The sequence below is a fragment of the Heterodontus francisci genome, chromosome 39 (genome assembly GCF_036365525.1).
Source record: "Heterodontus francisci isolate sHetFra1 chromosome 39, sHetFra1.hap1, whole genome shotgun sequence".
NCBI lineage: Eukaryota > Metazoa > Chordata > Chondrichthyes > Heterodontiformes > Heterodontidae > Heterodontus > Heterodontus francisci.
Window position 1 is genome coordinate 20,489,212 of NC_090409.1, and position 19,798 is coordinate 20,509,009.

At 53.5% G+C, this 19,798-nt stretch overlaps 2 protein-coding genes across 2 annotated transcripts in view; one reads left to right on the forward strand and one right to left on the reverse strand.

The window, feature by feature from the left end:
* Nucleotides 1–19,798, forward strand: part of LOC137352699 (tectonic-3-like) — a 252,268-nt gene that overhangs the window by 145,306 nt on the left and 87,164 nt on the right. The window contains exons 8-9 of the mRNA XM_068018427.1: nt 206–232; nt 8,581–8,661. Coding sequence (XP_067874528.1) covers nt 206–232; nt 8,581–8,661 — 108 coding nt within the window. The remainder of the gene's footprint in view (nt 1–205; nt 233–8,580; nt 8,662–19,798) is intronic.
* On the reverse strand, nt 901–1,428 carry LOC137352698 (small ribosomal subunit protein uS11-like). Its single transcript, XM_068018426.1, has one exon. It carries the CDS (start codon nt 1,404–1,406, stop codon nt 951–953), a length of 456 nt encoding a protein of 151 aa, XP_067874527.1. The 5' UTR covers nt 1,407–1,428; the 3' UTR covers nt 901–950.

The window sequence follows — 19,798 nt, forward strand, 5'->3', positions numbered from 1 at the left end:
AAATCCAGTCAGAAGCCATTGGAGGCCAGTGCGTGTGGTGCTGGGTGAACAGGACTTGAACTGGGATACAGGCAGCCAAGTATTGCCTAAGCTGTTGTTTAGAGGGAAGATTGCATACCGTCAGACCATTGCAGGGGGAGCTGGAGTTACGCTGATTCCTAACCCTGAGATTTAACCTGCCCTCTTCATATTTCTTGTCTTGCAGAGCCCGAATTATACCGCCGTGGACGGGGTAAGGCAGTTATGTTCTTTAAAGATTCCGTTTCCAAACTCTATCATTGTCTATCGCTGACTCTTCTTCTGTTCTTTCTCTCTCCCCATCTGTCTCTGAATCTCGCTCTCCCCCCGCCCCCCCCCCCCCCCCCCCCCTCGCTCCATCCCCCGAGCTGGGTTGTGGGCTTCTGTTCTTGGAATTCTCTTCTTCTGTCCTTTTGTGACACTGCAGCAGCAGTTGACTTTTATCTCCTTCCAGAAGGTAAAACCACACACACACACTGACTCACACCCAGAAAACCTGCCAGTGTTTCTGCCCATCACGGTGCTCTCTGTTACTACTGGGCTTGTCCCTTTTCTGTCCGTTACCAGGTTTTTCTCCTCCATCTCAAGCCTGAGCCATGTGCCAACCAACAACGCTGTTGCCAATCTGGCTCCCTCAGTCCTCTTGATGGCTTCCTTTTGAAAAAAAGACATGGTCCAACATCTATTCAGCTTAACCAGAAATTCCTTTAAAAGTTTTAAGATAACAGAATCACTATCATAACAACCTGCCCTGGGAGTGTTTGATGGGGACAGTGTAGAGGGAGTTTTACTCTGTATCTAACCCCGTGCTGTACCTGTCCTGGGAGTGTTTGGTAGGGACAGTGTAGAGGGAGTTTTACTCTGTATCTAACCCCGTTTTTTTTTATCAGTAGAACTCTTTTATTAGTTGTACTGGTACATACAGAAAACATTTACAAACGACGACCTGTGCGACCTCCCTTTCTGCGAGTGCTGTCCGACGGAATGGGAGTAACATCCTCAATTCGGCCAATTTTCATCCCAGATCGAGCCAGAGCTCTCAGGGCTGACTGTGCACCGGGTCCAGGGGTTTTGGTCCTGTTGCCTCCAGTGGCGCGCAGTTTGATGTGTAGGGCAGTGATCCCCAGCTCCTTGCATCTCTGAGACACATCCTGAGCAGCCAACATGGCTGCGTACGGGGAGGACTCATCTCGGTCTGCCTTCACCTTCATCCCACCAGTGACGCGGCAGATGGTTTCCTTGCCGGACAAGTCTGTTACATGGACAAAAGTATCGTTGAAGGAAGCGAAGATGTGGCAAACTCCGAAAACATTCTCTCCCTCAGCCACCTGCGGCCCCAAACTAATCACCTGTTCTTCCTTCTTTTCTTTACCCTTACGAGGAGCCATTCTTCCGCTTCCAGCGGAGCCACAACCCCGTTTTTTTTTGTTTTTTTTTTAACTGTACCTGTCCTGGGGAGTGTTTGATGGGGGACAGTGTAGAGGGAGCTTTACTCTGTATCTAACCCCTGTTTTTTTTTAAGGTGACCTTTATACCCCAGGCCCCTTTTATATTTTTCACATCGAGGGGGCCTTTATCCCTCAGGCCCCCTTTATATACACACTTATATTTTTAAAATAACTTTATTAAAACCAGATAAATAAACAAAAAACTCAAATTAAAATGCCATTCTCGGCGTCGACGATGCACTCCAGTCCCTGCGGTGCCCACCGGTCGCGGAAGGCCTCAAGCGTACCGGCGGACACCGCATGCTCCTTTTCCAGGGACACCCGGGCGTGAACGTAACCGCGGAAGAGGGGCAGGCAATCGGGGAGGACGGACCCCCCGACGGCCCGCAACCTGGACCTGTGAATTGCCACCTTGGCCAGGCCCAGGAGCAGACCGACGAGGAGATCCTCCTCCCGGCCCGAGCCCCTCCGCACCGGGTACCCAAAGATCAGGAGCGTGGGACTGAAGTGCAGCCAGAATTTGAGGAGCAGCCCCTTCAGATACTCAAATAGGGGCTGCAACCTCGCACACTCCGTATAAATGTGGAACACGGACTCGTCCAGGCCGCAGAAAGTACAGCTGGCCTGGGAGTCCGTGAACCTACTTAAAAGCCTATTGCACGGGACTGCTCTGTGCAGCACCCTCCACCCCAGGTCCCTGATGTAAAGGGGGAAGACTCCCGCGTAGAGAGACCTCCATCGGGGTTTCCCCTCGCCGCCAGATGGCAACGCGGACCGCCAGGGCGTGTCCGGCCGGCTGACGAGGGCGAGGAAGTGGAGAGTGTGCAGGAGCAGCCCGTACAGGAAACCCCTCCGCGCCGATTGGAATGGCACGGAGGGCATTTCCGAGAGGCGGCTCGGGTTGTGCGGGACCGGCTCCCGAGGAGGGTTTCGGGGCCTGGGTCCGATGAGCAGTTCCGGCCGAGCGGGGGTCAGCTCGGCCGGGATTGCTCCGCACTCCCGAGCCCCCTCGCCACCCGCAGTGAGGGGCGTCCCGGGGGTTTCGGCTACTCCTCCGCCCGCCGGACCGTCCCCGGAGTCAGCCGCCCGGACAGCCGAGGCGCTCTCCTCCGCCGGCGGGGGAGCGCCCTGACTGGAGGCGACCATGTTCCAGACTCGGAAAAGATCCCGGTAAAAGACAGGCAACTCCCTCAGAGAGGCGCGGCTAACGGACTCCACCGGGAGCTGCGTGTCGTCTTGAAGGCAGTGACACTGGCGGAAAAAATATGTCGCCAGCGCACACCATCTGGGAGGACGCTCGACGTACAGGTATCTCTGCAGGGTCCGAAGGCGGAGAGTCGCAGCCTGGGTGCGGACGCACACCAGCGACTGACCGCCCTCCTCGATCGGGAGACTCAGGACCGCGGCAGAGACCCAGTGTTTCCTCTTGCCCCAGAAGAAATCGACGAGTTTCTTCTGGATCTTGGTGGCAAATACAGGGGGCGGGGCCAAAGTGACCAACCGGTACCACAGCATGGAGGCCACCAGTTGGTTTATGACCAACGCTCGGCCCCTGTAGGAAAGCACTCGGAGCAGTCCTGTCCAGCGCCCCAGCCGAGCGGTGACTTTCGCCTCCAACTCCTGCCAGTTTGCCGGCCAGGCTTCCTCAGCGGGGCTAAGGTGGACTCCCAGATAGAGGAGGTGCGTGGTGCTCCACGCAAAAGGTGTCATCTCCTCCGGCAGGGAGTCCACCCGCCACTGACCAACCAGGAGTCCGGAACATTTCTCCCAATTGATCCTCGCGGAGGACGCGGCAGAAAAGGTCTGCTGGCAGTCGCGCATCCTCCGCAAGTCAACGGGATCTGTGATTGCGAGGAGCATGTCGTCGGCGTAAGCCGAGAGGACGACCCGCATGGCCGGCTCGCGCAGAGCCAATCCCGTCAACCCCCTGCGAAGCAGGCACAGGAAGGGCTCCACGCAGATGGTATACAATTGGCCGGACATGGGGCACCCCTGACGCACTCCTCTCCCAAATCGAAGGGGCGCCGTCAAGGACCCGTTAACTTTGACTAGACACTCTGCGGCGGCGTATAAAAGTTGGACCCGGGCCACGAAATGCGGCCCGAGTCCGAAAGCGCGCAGAGTCCCGAAAAGGTAATCGTGATCCACCCTGTCGAACGCCTTCTCCTGATCGAGGGAGAGAAAGGCGACCGACTGACCAGTCCTCTGGGAAAGATGGATCAGGTCCCGGATCAGGTGGATGTTGTCCTGGATGGACCGGCCCGGGACCGTGTCGGACTGGTCGGGGTGGATCATGTGGGCCAGCACGGAGCCCAGGCGGGTAGACATAGCCCGGGCAAAGATCTTATAATCCGTGCTGAGGAGGGAGACCGGACGCCAGTTTTTAAGCAGGCGGAGATCGCCCCTCTTCGGCAGCAGGACGATGACCGCCCTGCGCCACGAGAGGGGCATCTCCCCGGTCGCCAGGCTTTCCCCCAGGACCCGCGCGTAATCGTCCCCCAGGACGTCCCAGAACGCCCTGAGGAACTCCACGGTCAACCCATCCAGCCCTGGGGATTTGCCCCTCGAGAGCTGGTGGAGGGCGCCAGTCAGCTCCGCCAACGTGAGCGGAGCCTCCAATCCTTCGGCGCCCTCCGGGCTGACCTGCGGCAGGTCCTCCCACAATACTCTGCGCGCATCCTCGCTGGACGGATCCGGAGAGAACAACGCACTGTAATAAGTCCGGACCAGGAGGCCCATTCCCTCCGGATCCGTGATGGAGGATCCGTCGTCAGCCAGCAGCTCGACGAGCTGCTTACGGACCCCCCGCCATTTTTCCAGCGAGTAGAAGAAGGGAGAGGCGCGGTCCAAATCTTCCAGGATCTGGATCCGCGACCTCACGTACGCGCCTCGGGACCCTATGAGCTGCAGGTCCCTCAGCGCGCCCTTCTTCTCTTTGTACGCCTGCCACAGAGCCGGGTCCGCGACGGCATGACCGAGGCGGGACTCCAAGTCGAGCACCTCCCTCTCAAGGCGCCCGATCTCGGCTTCCCGCCTCTTGGTCGACCCCTTCGCGTACTCCTGACAGAAGACGCGGATGTGAGTCTTGCCCACATCCCACCATAGCCTCAAGGAGGGGAAGCCCCCCTGCTTCCTTCTCCAGTCGGCCCAGAATCGACAGAACGAGTCCCGAAATCGCACGTCCTCCAGCAGCCGGTTGTTAAAGTGCCAGTACGCGGACCCCGCCCGCGTGCGGAGCGGAGTGAACTCCGCCCACACCAGGCGGTGGTCCGAGCACGGCACCAGCCGCATGGAGGCCGCCGAAACGCGGGAGACGTACGCCTGCGAAATGTAGAGGCGGTCGATTCGCGACCCCCCTCCTCCAGACCTCCACGTGAAGGCGCTGGAGTCGGGATGGAGATTCCGCCAGACGTCCACCAAGTTAAGGGAGCTGATCAGTCCCCTCAACTTCTCCACCGACGCTTGGCCGCGCTGGGGACCGGAGCGATCCCCCACCTCGAGGGTGCAGTTAAAATCCCCCCCGAGGATGATACACTCGCCGCTATCGATGGAGCTCAAGAGAGCGGACACTTCTTCAAAGAAGCGCGCTTGCAACGCGCCGGGCCTGGGCGCGTACACGTTCACAAAGTGGAGCGGCACACTACCCAGGCGAACGGCGAGGTGGAGCAAGCGGCCCGGCACTCGCTCCTTGACCCCCAAGATCTCCGGCTGAAAAGTCGGGGCCAACAAGATAGCCACCCCACTAGAAATAGGGGTGAGGTGACTCATGTAGACCCCACCCTGCCACTCCAGGAGCCAGGTGGCTTCATCTCCCGGAACGGTGTGGGTTTCCTGCAGAAAGCTCACCGCGTATCTCCCTTCCCTAAGGACTGAGAGATTGTGAAATCTGCGGTGAGCCCCTCTGCTGCCGTTGATGTTGAGGCTGGCTATGGTTATCTTCATGTCAAAGGTACTTAAAACCCGTCACCAACAGTTCACTGTGAGGAGGGAGTGGAAGTGCACCTGGCCCTCCACTCCCCCAGCAACCCATTGAGGAACACATTAAAACGGCGCCTCTCAACCAGTTTCACGTCCGCGCGCTTGCCCGCTATCTTAAGGGCGGCACGGACGGACTGGATGATCAGTGCCAGATTCGACCAACGGTCGAGGGCCAGCTGAACTTTATTGCGGCAACCCCTGCAAGCCGCGAGGAAATCCCGGAGTTCCGCCGTGGGGATGAGAGGAGATTCGGTGGGAGGCACGAGGGACTCCACCACCTCACTGGCGATGGAATCAAGATCATCCTCCGTGCCCCGCACCGAATCCCCATCCTCCTCCGGGTCGTCACCGCCAGCAGCCGACACATCTACCACACACTGTGGGGCGGACGTCCCGGCCGCGCCAGCTGGTCCCGCCTCCGTCACGATCCCACCCCCAGGATCGATGGCGGAGGAGTCCTCTCTGGGTTCTATTGTGAAACTGGAGCCTGTAGGCACCAGCGGTTCAGGACCCCCCTCCACCTCCGTCCCCAGGGCAATGAGTGGTCCGGGGAGACAGAAGTTCCGGACTCCGGGAAACCAGCCGGAGCCGAGACTGGAGGCGGCGAGAGGAGGCCATCTCCCGCTCCGCCAGCACCCACAGGCCCAGCAGATGGGGCAGCATTCTCAGTTATAACTGGGTCGGGTGTCTCCTGGTTGGTGGTGGACTCCGGCTGGGAGGCCCGACCCTCTGGGGCCTCGCCCTCCCCTTCATTCAGGGCACCTGACCCAGTAGCAGTGGCGGAATGGGCGGTTTCCCCAGGCTCCCCCACCACAAGCAGGGCCCCACTTACTCCTTCAGGAGGGGCCTCATGTACCGGGGCCATCCCCTCCCCTCTATCCTGAGGAATAGAGTGCTCCTGCCCGGACTTTGCAGCCTTGGTGGTGGCGGTAGGGGGAACCTGAGGACCAGAAACAGGAGGCAGCTCCCCTCCAACAGATGGGCCCTGCACCTCAGGGCCCTGTGTTATTTCTGTGGAGGGGTGCCTTCTCCTCTTTTTCGCACTTGGGCGCGGAGACTCAGAGACCTCCATGTCATCAGAGGCCTCCGCCTCCGCACCCTTTTTTCTCTTTTTAGTCACCCTGGGCCTGAGCCCAGCCCTGGGACAGGTGGATTCCATGGGAATGGGCTTTGGGCTGAGCTCAGGCTCGGGTTGTGTCAAAGTGTCCAGGGGACGCGCCTCATGATGTTTCTTTTTTCCCCGCGTCTTCCTTCTGCTCGGACGGACGCTCCCCTCCCCACCAGAGGCTGTGAAAACCACAGCCTCCGGAACCGACTGAGCGGTGTCTGTTGGATCTGCGGGGGGAGTGGGAGGAGGTGCTGTGGAACCACTCTGGGCCGCCGAGGTGGAGCTGGCGGCCGGGAGGTTGGGGCAGTTCTTACGAACATGCCCCACCCCCTTGCAGACGTGGCACCGCGCCCCGTCCGAGGTCCAGAAGACGCGGTAGGCCGTCCCCTGAAACTCTATACTGAAGTGGCCCTCCAAGACCTCCTCCCGCGCCAGCTGCATGAATAGCTGGCGGCGGAAGGAGTAGACATGTCGGAGGCTGTGCTCCCGAAGACCAAGCGGGACTGGGGTGATCCCTGACCTCACCTCCCCCAGATGGTGTAGATGGGGGAGGAGGAGCTCATCAGGAATGAAGGGTGGGACGTTCGACAAGGTTACCCGATGTGCAGTGGCCCCCAGAGGGTCCACTGGCAGGAAAATCCCACCCACTGTGAGCCCCGTACTTAGGGCGAGGGACACAGCCCGCTCGGTCTTCAGGAAGAACACAGCCTTCCCATACATCTTTGAGGCTGCAACAATGGCCGAGGGGCCGACAACCACGGCCATTGCCTTAACACAAGCCTCAATAGTCATATTAGGATGAGTGTAACTCTTCACCCCATGCTTTGATGTCAAGATTTTAAATGGTGACGGGGCCACAGGAGCAGCTGTCGCAGCTGCTGCAGCATAGGAGGGCCCCGCCACCGGAGAGGACTGAGAAGTCATGGGGTGGAAGAGTTACAGGCACTTTGCTGAGAGAAAAAAAAAGAAAAGAGCAAATACAATAAATCAAAAATGTAACACTTAAAGGATGTAGCACAGGGGAAGAGGCTGAGGGAGAGGAAGGCCAAGAGGAATCAGTCCTTGTTAGTATTGCACAAGTCTTGTAGCTGGTCTTCCAGTTGGGAGGGTGGGGTGGGGTGATGTCTTCACCTGGGTCAGCTGTAAGCTGCCCAGGCACACGCCTCACTCGATGTTCAGATAATAAGTCTCTTCACCTGGGCAGCTCCAGCTGTCCCAGGCTTAATAGTTGGGGTGGGGAGGGAGCTCCCTATCCAGAGATGTTAAACACAGGAGCTCCCTATTGAACAATACAGCCCCACCCAAGGTCTTCAGGTCTCTTCTTTCCCCACCCCCAACAATCAATGAAAAAGACTTTCAGTACCAAGCAAACTCACAAAAAGAGCTTCCAGTTCTTCCAGTTCACTGCCTTCCTTCCCTTGTTGAAAATGTGGAAAAAACCCTTCTTTCAGTCTCTCCCTCTTGCAGCAGTCACACAGCCTGCAGCCTCCAACCTCTGCACACAGCCACAGTCAGCTGCACCTCGTTGATGCACTCAGGCTCCCAAATCAGTGGGCAGCCAATCCCATGCTGTACCTGTCCTGGGAGTGTTTGATGGGGACAGTGTAGAGGGAGTTTTACTCTGTATCTAACCCCGTGCTGTACCTGTCCTGGGAGTGTTTGATGGGGACAGTGTAGAGGGAGTTTTACTCTGTATCTAACCCCGTGCTGTACCTGTCCTGGGAGTGTTTGATGGGACAGTGTAGAGGGAGTTTTACTCTGTATCTAACCCCGTGCTGTACCTGTCCTGGGAGTGTTTGATGGGACAGTGTAGAGGGAGTTTTACTCTGTATATAACCCCGTGCTGTACCTGTCCTGGGAGTGTTTGATGGGACAGTGTAGAGGAACATTTATTCGGTATCTTATGTGTTACTGTCTGTGCTTATGCTCATTTCACCTGAACTTGGGTCTGATTACTCAGCGCCACTCCGGGATGTGTGTGATTTCCTGGAGCATGTTCTTCAGTCTCTGGTTCTTACTGTGTTGCAGGTGCACATTCTGCCTGAAAATAAAGAGATTCTGTCTTCACCGTGGATTGAGGATAACATGTGCATCAATGTGGTTTCCGAGGTAAGGGAGTGCTCGTGGGCAATGAGAGGGAAAATGCAGAATTCTGCGTAAGGGGGCCCCTGCCATGGTGCATAAAGGGCAAGCAGTCAGGTTGGAGCAGTAAAGAAATAATCATGACCTTGTGAGTGCCAGCCAGGTGTTCGACCGCTGAGGCATCACAGCTGAGCCCTATTCCATCAGTCGGCGAGTAGATCCATTCTCATCCTGCAAGATATTCGCACTCGTCCTGTAACTTCGCTGCAAACCTGAGCAGAGATCAGAGAGTGAAAGACTGGACCCTCCCTCCTGCCCTGTTGGTTGTCTCAGTCTGGGATGGAGGCCCTGGTTCAGCAGCCGCTCAAGAGTTTATTCTCTCATTCCGCATTCAACGTTTTTATGATTTGCTCATGTGATCTGGGTGTCACTGGCAAGGCCAGCGTTGAGAAGCATAAAAACAATTCATGGCGCAGAAGGCCCATCGTGTCCTCGCGAAGCGGAACGCTTTCCGGCTGTTGGTTCATTGCCCTGTTATTAGGGCACCTCAAGTGCTTATCCAAGTACCTTTTAAATGCAATGAGAGTTTCTGCCTCTACCAAGCTTTCAGGCAGTGAGTTCCAGATCCCCACCACCGTCTGGTGAATAAAATTTCTCCTCAACTCCCCTCTAATCCTTCCACCAATTACTTGAAATCCTTGACCCCTCTATCCATCCTATCTTGGCCCCGCATCATTTTATGCACCTCAATTAAATCTCTCCTCAGCCTGCTCTGTTCCAAAAGAAAACAACCCCAGCCTATCCAACCTTCCCTCATAACTAAAATTCTCCATTCCTGGCAGCATCCTTGTAAATCTCCTCTATACCGTTTCTATTGTGATCACATCCTTCCTGTAACACAGGGACCAGAACTGGACGTAGTACTCCAGCTGTGTTCTTGCATAAACTTCCTGCTCTTATACTCCAGACCTCGGCCAACAGAAGAAAGTATCCTACATGCCTTCTTAACCAACTTATTTACCTGTCCGACCATGTTCAGAAATCTGTACAAATATACGCCAAGGTCCCTCTGTTCCTCTATGCTTTCCAGAATGCTGCCATTTATTATATATTCCCTTGCCTTGTTTGTTCTCCCCAAATGCATTATCTTAGACTTCTCCTGATTAAATTCCACTTCCCGCTTTTCGGCCCACGTGAGAGGTTCATTGATATCGTCCTGCAGTCCACAGCTTTCTGCCATTTACTCATCCTTTCATTTATTGCCCTTCGCTAATGACCTTTGAGAAGGTGGAGGTGGTGAGCAGCCATCTTGAACTGCTCCAGTCTGTATGGTAGTCCAAAACTCTACTGCCTTACTGACCTACACTGGATCCTGATCCCACAACGCCTGGCAAATCTCATCCTCGTGTTCAAATCGCTCCAGGGCCTCACTCATTTCCATCTCTTTCACCTCGTCCAATCCTGGAATTCTCTTCATCATCTTCAAAATCTCACCCTCGTGTTCAGATCCCTCCACAGCCTCACCCCCTCTCTATCTATAATCTCCTGCAACCCTACAATTCTCACCCTCGTGTTCAGATCCCTCCACAGCCTCGCCCCCTCTCTATCACTGTAATCTCCACCAACCCGACAATTCTCATCCTCGTGTTCAGATCCCTCCACAGCCTCACCCACTCTCTATCACTGTAATCTCCACCAACCCTACAATTTTCACCCTCGTGTTCAGATCCCTCCACAGCCTCACCCCCTCTCTATCTATAATCTCCACCAACCCTACAATTCTCACCCTCGTGTTCAGATCCCTCCACAGCCTCACCCCCTCTCTATCACTGTAATCTCCACCAACCCTACAATTCTCACGCTCGTGTTCAGATCTCTCCACAGCCTCACCCCCTCTCTATATAATCTCCTCCAACCCTACAATTCTCACCCTCGTGTTCAGATCTCTCCACAGCCTCACCCCGTCTCTATATAATCTGCTCCAACCCTACAATTCTCACCCTCGTGTTCAGGTCTCTCCACAGCCTCACCCCCTCTCTATATAATCTCGACCAACCCTACAATTCTCACCCTCGTGTTCAGAACCCTCCACAGCCTCACCCCCTCCCTATCTATAATCTCCTCCAACCCTACAATTCTCACCCTCGTGTTCAGATCTCTCCACAGCCTCACCCCCTCTCTATCACTGTAATTTCCACCAACCCTACAATTCTCACCCTCGTGTTCAGATCCCTCCACAGCCTCACCCCCTCTCTATATAATCTCCTCCAACCCTACAATTCTCACCCTCGTGTTCAGATCCCTCCACAGCCTCACCCCCTCCCGATCTGTAATCTCCTCCAACCCTACAATTCTCACCCTCGTGTTCAGATGCCTCCACAGCCTCAACCCCTCCCTATCTATAATCTCCTCCAACCCTACAATTCTCACCCTCGTGTTCAGATCTCTTCACAGCCTCACCCCCTCTCTATCACTGTAATCTCCTCCAACCCTACAATTTTCACCCTCGTGTTCAGATCTCTTCTCAGCCTCACCCCCTCTCTATCACTGTACTTTCCACCAATCGTACAATTCTCACCCTCGTGTTCAGATCTCTCCACAGCCTCACCCCCTCTTTATCACTGTAATTTCCACCAATCCTACAATTCTCACCCTCGTGTTCAGATCTCTCCACAGCCTCTCTATATAATCTCCTCCAACCCTACAATTCTCACCCTCGTGTTCAGATCTCTTCACAGCCTCACCCCATCTCTATATAATCTCCTGCAACCCTACAATTCTCACCCTCGTGTTCAGATCTCTCCACAGCCTCACCCCATCTCTATATAATCTGCAACCCTACAATTCTCACCCTCGTGTTCAGATCTCTCCACAGCCTCACCCCCTCTCTATCTCTAATCTCCTCCAACCCTATAATTCTCACCCTCGTGTTCAGATCTCTGCACAGCCTCACCCCCTCTCTATATAATCTCCTCCAACCCTGCAATTCTCACCCTCGTGTTCAGATCTCTCCACAGCCTCACCCCCTCCCTATCTATGATCTCCTCCAACCCTATAATTCTCACCCTCGTGTTCAGATCTCTGCACAGCCTCACCCCCTCTCTATATAATCTCCTCCAACCCTATAATTCTCACCCTCGTGTTCAGATCTCTGCACAGCCTCACCCCCTCTCTATATAATCTCCTCCAACCCGACAATTTTCATTCGCGTGTTCAGATCTCTCCACAGCCTCACCCCCTCTCTATATAATCTCCTCCAACCCTACAATTCTCACCCTCGTGTTCAGATCTCTCCACAGCCTCACCCCCTCTCTATATCATCTGCTCCAACCCTACAATTCTCACCCTCGTGTTCAGATCTCTCCACAGCCTCACCCCCTCTCTATATCATCTGCTCCAACCCTACAATTCTCACGCTCGTGTTCAGATCTCTCCACAGCCTCACCCACTCTCTATATAATCTCGACCAACCCTACAATTCTCACCCTCGTGTTCAGAACCCTCCACAGCCTCACCCCCTCCATATCTGTAATCTCCTCCAACCCTACAATTCTCACCCTCGTGTTCAGATCTCTCCACAGCCTCACCCCCTCCCTATCTATAATCTCCTCCAACCCTACAATTCTCACCCTCGTGTTCAGATCTCTCCACAGCCTCACCCACTCTCTATATAATCTCGACCAACCCTACAATTCTCACCCTCGTGTTCAGAACCCTCAACAGCCTCACCCCCTCCCTATCTGTAATCTCCTCCAACCCTACAATTCTCACCCTCGTGTTCAGATCTCTCCACAGCCTCACCCCCTCCCTATCTATAATCTCCTCCAACCCTACAATTCCCATCCTTGTGTTCAGATCTCTCCACAGCCTCACCCCCTCTCTATATATTCTCCTCCAACCCTACAATTCTGACCCTCGTGTTCAGATCTCTCCACAGCCTCACCCCCTCTCTATATAATCTCCTCCAACCCTACAATTCTGACCCTCGTGTTCAGATCCCTCCACAGCCTCACCCCCTCCCTATCTGTAATCTCCTCCAACCCTACAATTCTCACCCTCGTGTTCAGATCTCTTCACAGCCTCACCCCCTCTCTATCACTGTGATTTCCACCAATCCTACAATTCTCACCCTCGTGTTCAGATCTCTCCACAGCCTCACCCCCTCTCTATATAATCTCCTCCAACCCTACAATTCTGACCCTCGTGTTCAGATCCCTCCACAGCCTCACCCCCTCCCTATCTGTAATCTCCTCCAACCCTACAATTCTCACCCTCGTGTTCAGATCCCTCCACAGCCTCAACCCCTCCCTATCTATAATCTCCTCCAACCCTACAATTCTCTCCCTCGTGTTCAGATCTCTCCACAGCCTCTCTATATAATCTCCTCCAACCCTACAATTCTCACCCTCGTGTTCAGATCTCTTCACAGCCTCACCCCCTCTCTATCACTGTAATCTCCACCAACCCTACAATTCTCACCCTCGTGTTCAGATCTCTCCACAGCCTCACCCCCTCTCTATCACTATAATCTCCACCAACCCTACAGTTCTCACCCTCGTGTTCAGATCTCTTCACAGCCTCACCCCCTCTCTATATAATCTGCTCCAACCCTACAATTCTCACCCTCGTGTTCAGATCTCTCCACAGCCTCACCCCCTCTCTATATAATCTCCTCCAACCCTACAATTCTCACCCTTGTGTTCAGATCTCTTCACAGCCTCACCCCCTCTCTATCACTGTTATCTCCTCCAACCCTACAATTTTCACCCTCGTGTTCGGATCTCTTCTCAGCCTCACCCCCTCTCTCTCACTGTAATTTCCACCAACCCTACAATTCACACCCTCGTGCTCAGATCTCTTCACAGCCTCACCCCCTCTCTATCACTGTAATTTCCACCAATCCTACAATTCTCATCCTCGTGTTCAGATCTCTCCACAGCCTCTCCCCCCTCGATCTATCATCTCCTCCAACCCTACAATTCTCACCCTCGTGTTCAGATCTCTCCACAGCCTCACCCCCTCTCTATCACTGTAATTTCCACCAACCCTACAATTCTCACCCTCGTGTTCAGATCCCTCCACAGCCTCACCCCCTCTCTATATAATCTCCTCCAACCCTACAATTCTCACCCTCGTGTTCAGATCCCTCCACAGCCTCACCCCCTCCCGATCTGTAATCTCCTCCAACCCTACAATTCTCACCCTCGTGTTCAGATGCCTCCACAGCCTCAACCCCTCCCTATCTATAATCTCCTCCAACCCTACAATTCTCACCCTCGTGTTCAGATCTCTTCACAGCCTCACCCCCTCTCTATCACTGTAATCTCCTCCAACCCTACAATTTTCACCCTCGTGTTCAGATCTCTTCTCAGCCTCACCCCCTCTCTATCACTGTACTTTCCACCAATCGTACAATTCTCACCCTCGTGTTCAGATCTCTCCACAGCCTCACCCCCTCTTTATCACTGTAATTTCCACCAATCCTACAATTCTCACCCTCGTGTTCAGATCTCTCCACAGCCTCTCTATATAATCTCCTCCAACCCTACAATTCTCACCCTCGTGTTCAGATCTCTTCACAGCCTCACCCCATCTCTATATAATCTCCTGCAACCCTACAATTCTCACCCTCGTGTTCAGATCTCTCCACAGCCTCACCCCATCTCTATATAATCTCCTGCAACCCTACAATTCTCACCCTCGTGTTCAGATCTCTCCACAGCCTCACCCCCTCTCTATCTCTAATCTCCTCCAACCCTATAATTCTCACCCTCGTGTTCAGATCTCTGCACAGCCTCACCCCCTCTCTATATAATCTCCTCCAACCCTGCAATTCTCACCCTCGTGTTCAGATCTCTCCACAGCCTCACCCCCTCCCTATCTATGATCTCCTCCAACCCTATAATTCTCACCCTCGTGTTCAGATCTCTGCACAGCCTCACCCCCTCTCTATATAATCTCCTCCAACCCTATAATTCTCACCCTCGTGTTCAGATCTCTGCACAGCCTCACCCCCTCTCTATATAATCTCCTCCAACCCGACAATTTTCATTCGCGTGTTCAGATCTCTCCACAGCCTCACCCCCTCTCTATATAATCTCCTCCAACCCTACAATTCTCACCCTCGTGTTCAGATCTCTCCACAGCCTCACCCCCTCTCTATATCATCTGCTCCAACCCTACAATTCTCACCCTCGTGTTCAGATCTCTCCACAGCCTCACCCCCTCTCTATATCATCTGCTCCAACCCTACAATTCTCACGCTCGTGTTCAGATCTCTCCACAGCCTCACCCACTCTCTATATAATCTCGACCAACCCTACAATTCTCACCCTCGTGTTCAGAACCCTCCACAGCCTCACCCCCTCCCTATCTGTAATCTCCTCCAACCCTACAATTCTCACCCTCGTGTTCAGATCTCTCCACAGCCTCACCCACTCTCTATATAATCTCGACCAACCCTACAATTCTCACCCTCGTGTTCAGAACCCTCAACAGCCTCACCCCCTCCCTATCTGTAATCTCCTCCAACCCTACAATTCTCACCCTCGTGTTCAGATCTCTCCACAGCCTCACCCCCTCCCTATCTATAATCTCCTCCAACCCTACAATTCCCATCCTTGTGTTCAGATCTCTCCACAGCCTCACCCCCTCTCTATATAATCTCCTCCAACCCTACAATTCTGACCCTCGTGTTCAGATCTCTCCACAGCCTCACCCCCTCTCTATATAATCTCCTCCAACCCTACAATTCTGACCCTCGTGTTCAGATCCCTCCACAGCCTCACCCCCTCCCTATCTGTCATCTCCTCCAACCCTACAATTCTCACCCTCGTGTTCAGATCTCTTCACAGCCTCACCCCCTCTCTATCACTGTAATTTCCACCAACCCTACAATTCTGACCCTCGTGTTCAGATCCCTCCACAGCCTCACCCCCTCCCTATCTGTAATCTCCTCCAACCCTATAATTCTCACCCTCGTGTTCAGATCTCTGCACAGCCTCACCCCCTCTCTATATAATCTCCTCCAACCCTATAATTCTCACCCTCGTGTTCAGATCTCTGCACAGCCTCACCCCCTCTCTATATAATCTCCTCCAACCCGACAATTTTCATTCGCGTGTTCAGATCTCTCCACAGCCTCACCCCCTCTCTATATAATCTCCTCCAACCCTACAATTCTCACCCTCGTGTTCAGATCTCTCCACAGCCTCACCCCCTCTCTATATCATCTGCTCCAACCCTACAATTCTCACCCTCGTGTTCAGATCTCTCCACAGCCTCACCCCCTCTCTATATCATCTGCTCCAACCCTACAATTCTCACGCTCGTGTTCAGATCTCTCCACAGCCTCACCCACTCTCTATATAATCTCGACCAACCCTACAATTCTCACCCTCGTGTTCAGAACCCTCCACAGCCTCACCCCCTCCCTATCTGTAATCTCCTCCAACCCTACAATTCTCACCCTCGTGTTCAGATCTCTCCACAGCCTCACCCACTCTCTATATAATCTCGACCAACCCTACAATTCTCACCCTCGTGTTCAGAACCCTCAACAGCCTCACCCCGTCCCTATCTGTAATCTCCTCCAACCCTACAATTCTCACCCTCGTGTTCAGATCTCTCCACAGCCTCACCCCCTCCCTATCTATAATCTCCTCCAACCCTACAATTCCCATCCTTGTGTTCAGATCTCTCCACAGCCTCACCCCCTCTCTATATAATCTCCTCCAACCCTACAATTCTGACCCTCGTGTTCAGATCTCTCCACAGCCTCACCCCCTCTCTATATAATCTCCTCCAACCCTACAATTCTGACCCTCGTGTTCAGATCCCTCCACAGCCTCACCCCCTCCCTATCTGTAATCTCCTCCAACCCTACAATTCTCACCCTCGTGTTCAGATCTCTTCACAGCCTCACCCCCTCTCTATCACTGTAATTTCCACCAATCCTACAATTCTCACCCTCGTGTTCAGATCTCTCCACAGCCTCACCCCCTCTCTATCACTGTAATTTCCACCAATCCTACAATTCTCACCCTCGTGTTCAGATCTCTCCACAGCCTCACCCCCTCTCGAGATAATCTCCTCCAACCCTACAATTCTCACCCTCGTGTTCAGATCCCTCCACAGCCTCACCCCCTCCCTATCTGTAATCTCCTCCAACCCTACAATTCTCACCCTCGTGTTCAGATCCCTCCACAGCCTCAACCCCTCCCTATCTATAATTTCCTCCAACCCTACAATTCTCACCCTCGTGTTCAGATCTCTCCACAGCCTCACCCCCTCTCTATCACTGTAATCTCCACCAACCCTACAATTCTCACCCTCGTGTTCAGATCTCTCCACAGCCTCACCCCCTCTCTATCACTATAATCTCCACCAACCCTACAGTTCTCACCCTCGTGTTCAGATCTCTTCACAGCCTCACCCCCTCTCTATATAATCTGCTCCAACCCTACAATTCTCACCCTCGTGTTCAGATCTCTCCACAGCCTCACCCCCTCTCTATATAATCTCCTCCAACCCTACAATTCTCACCCTTGTGTTCAGATCTCTTCACAGCCTCACCCCCTCTCTATCACTGTTATCTCCTCCAACCCTACAATTTTCACCCTCGTGTTCGGATCTCTTCTCAGCCTCACCCCCTCTCTCTCACTGTAATTTCCACCAACCCTACAATTCTCACCCTCGTGTTCAGATCTCTCCACAGCCTCACCCCCTCTCTATCACTGTAATTTCCACCAACCCTACAATTCTCACCCTCGTGTTCAGATCTCTCCACAGCCTCACCCCCTCTCTATCACTGTAATTTCCACCAATCCTACAATTCTCACCCTCGTGTTCAGATCTCTCCACAGCCTCACCCCCTCTCGAGATAATCTCCTCCAACCCTACAATTCTCACCCTCGTGTTCAGATCCCTCCACAGCCTCACCCCCTCCCTATCTGTAATCTCCTCCAACCCTACAATTCTCACCCTCGTGTTCAGATCCCTCCACAGCCTCAACCCCTCCCTATCTATAATTTCCTCCAACCCTACAATTCTCACCCTCGTGTTCAGATCTCTTCACAGCCTCACCCCCTCTCTATCACTATAATTTCCACCAATCCTACAATTCTCACCCTCGTGTTCAGATCTCTTCACAGCCTCTCCCCCCTCGATCTATAATCTCCTCCAACCCTACAATTCTCACCCTCGTGTTCACATCTCTCCACAGCCTCACCCCCTCTCTATCACTGTAATTTCCACCAATCCTACAATTCTCACCCTCGTGTTCACATCTCTCCACAGCCTCACCCCCTCTCTATATAATCTCCTCCAACCCTACAATTCTCACCCTCGTGTTCACATCTCTCCACAGCCTCACCCCCTCTCCATCACTGTAATCTCCTCCAACCCTACAATTTTCACCCTCGTGTTCGGATCTCTTCTCAGCCTCACCCCCTCTCTCTCACTGTAATTTCCACCAACCCTACAATTCTCACCCTCGTGTTCAGATCTCTCCACAGCCTCACCCTCTCTCCATCACTGTAATCTCCTCCAACCCTACAATTTTCACCCTCGTGTTCGGATCTCTTCTCAGCCTCACCCCCTCTCTCTCACTGTAATTTCCACCAACCCTACAATTCTCACCCTCGTGTTCAGATCTCTCCACAGCCTCACCCCCTCTCTATCACTGTAATTTCCACCAACCCTACAATTCTCACCCTCGTGTTCAGATCTCTCCACAGCCTCACCCCCTCTCCATCACTGTAATCTCCTCCAACCCTACAATTTTCACCCTCGTGTTCGGATCTCTTCTCAGCCTCACCCCCTCTCTCTCACTGTAATTTCCACCAACCCTACAATTCTCACCCTCGTGTTCAGATCCCTCCACAGCCTCACCCCCTCTCTATCACTGTAATTTCCACCAACCCTACAATTCTCACCCTCGTGTTCAGATCTCTTCACAGCCTCACCCCCTCTCTATCACTGTAATTTCCACCAATCCTACAATTCTCACCCTCGTGTTCAGATCTCTCCACAGCCTCACCCTCTCTCTATATAATCTCCTCCAACCCTACAATTCTCACCCTCGTGTTCAGATCCCTCCACAGCCTCACCCCCTCTCTATCACTGTAATTTCCACCAATCCTACAATTCTCACCCTCGTGTTCAGATCTCTCCACAACCTCACCCCCTCTCTATATAATCTCCTCCAACCCTACAATTCTCACCCTCGTGTTCAGATCTCTCCACAGCCTCACCCCCTCCCTATCTGTAATCTCCTCCAACCCTACAATTCTCACCCTCGTGTTCAGATCCCTCCACAGCCTCAACCCCTCCCTATCTATAATCTCCTCCAACCCGACAATTCTCACCCTCGTGTTCAGATCTCTTCACAGCCTCACCCCCTCTCTATCAATGTTATCTCCACCAACCCTACAATTCTCACCCTCGTGTTCAGATCTCTCCACAGCCTCACCCCCTCTCTATCTCTAATCTCCACCAACCCTACAATTCTCACGCCCGTGTTCAGATCTCTCCACAGCCTCACCCCCTCTCTATATAATCTCCTCCAACCCTACAATTCTCACCCTCGTCTTCAGATCTCTCCACAGCCTCACCCCCTCTCTATATAATCTGCTCCAACCCTACAATTCTCACCCTCGTGTTCAGATCTCTCCACAGCCTCACCCCCTCTCTATATAATCTGCTCCAACCCTACAATTCTCACGCTCGTGTTCAGATCTCTCCACAGCCTCACCCCCTCTCTATATAATCTCGACCAACCCTACAATTCTCACCCTCGTGTTCAGAACCCTCCACAGCCTCACCCCCTCCCTATCTGTAATCTCCTCCAACCCTACAATTCTCACCCTCGTGTTCAGATCCCTCCACAGCCTCACCCCCTCCCTATCTATAATCTCCTCCAACCCTACAATTCTCACCCTCGTGTTCAGATCTCTCCACAGCCTCTCCCCCCTCGATCTATCATCTCCTCCAACCCTACAATTCTCACCCTCGTGTTCAGATCTCTCCACAGCCTCACCCCCTCTCTATCACTGTAATTTCCACCAACCCTACAGTTCTCACCCTCGTGTTCAGATGCCTCCACAGCCTCACCCCCTCTCTATATAATCTCCTCCAACCCTACAATTATGACCCTCGTGTTCAG

Coding starts and splice junctions, on each gene's coding strand:
- LOC137352698 (XM_068018426.1), bottom strand. CDS start 1,406: ATGGCTCCTCGTAAGGGTAAAGAAAAGAAGGAAGAACAGGTGATTAGT.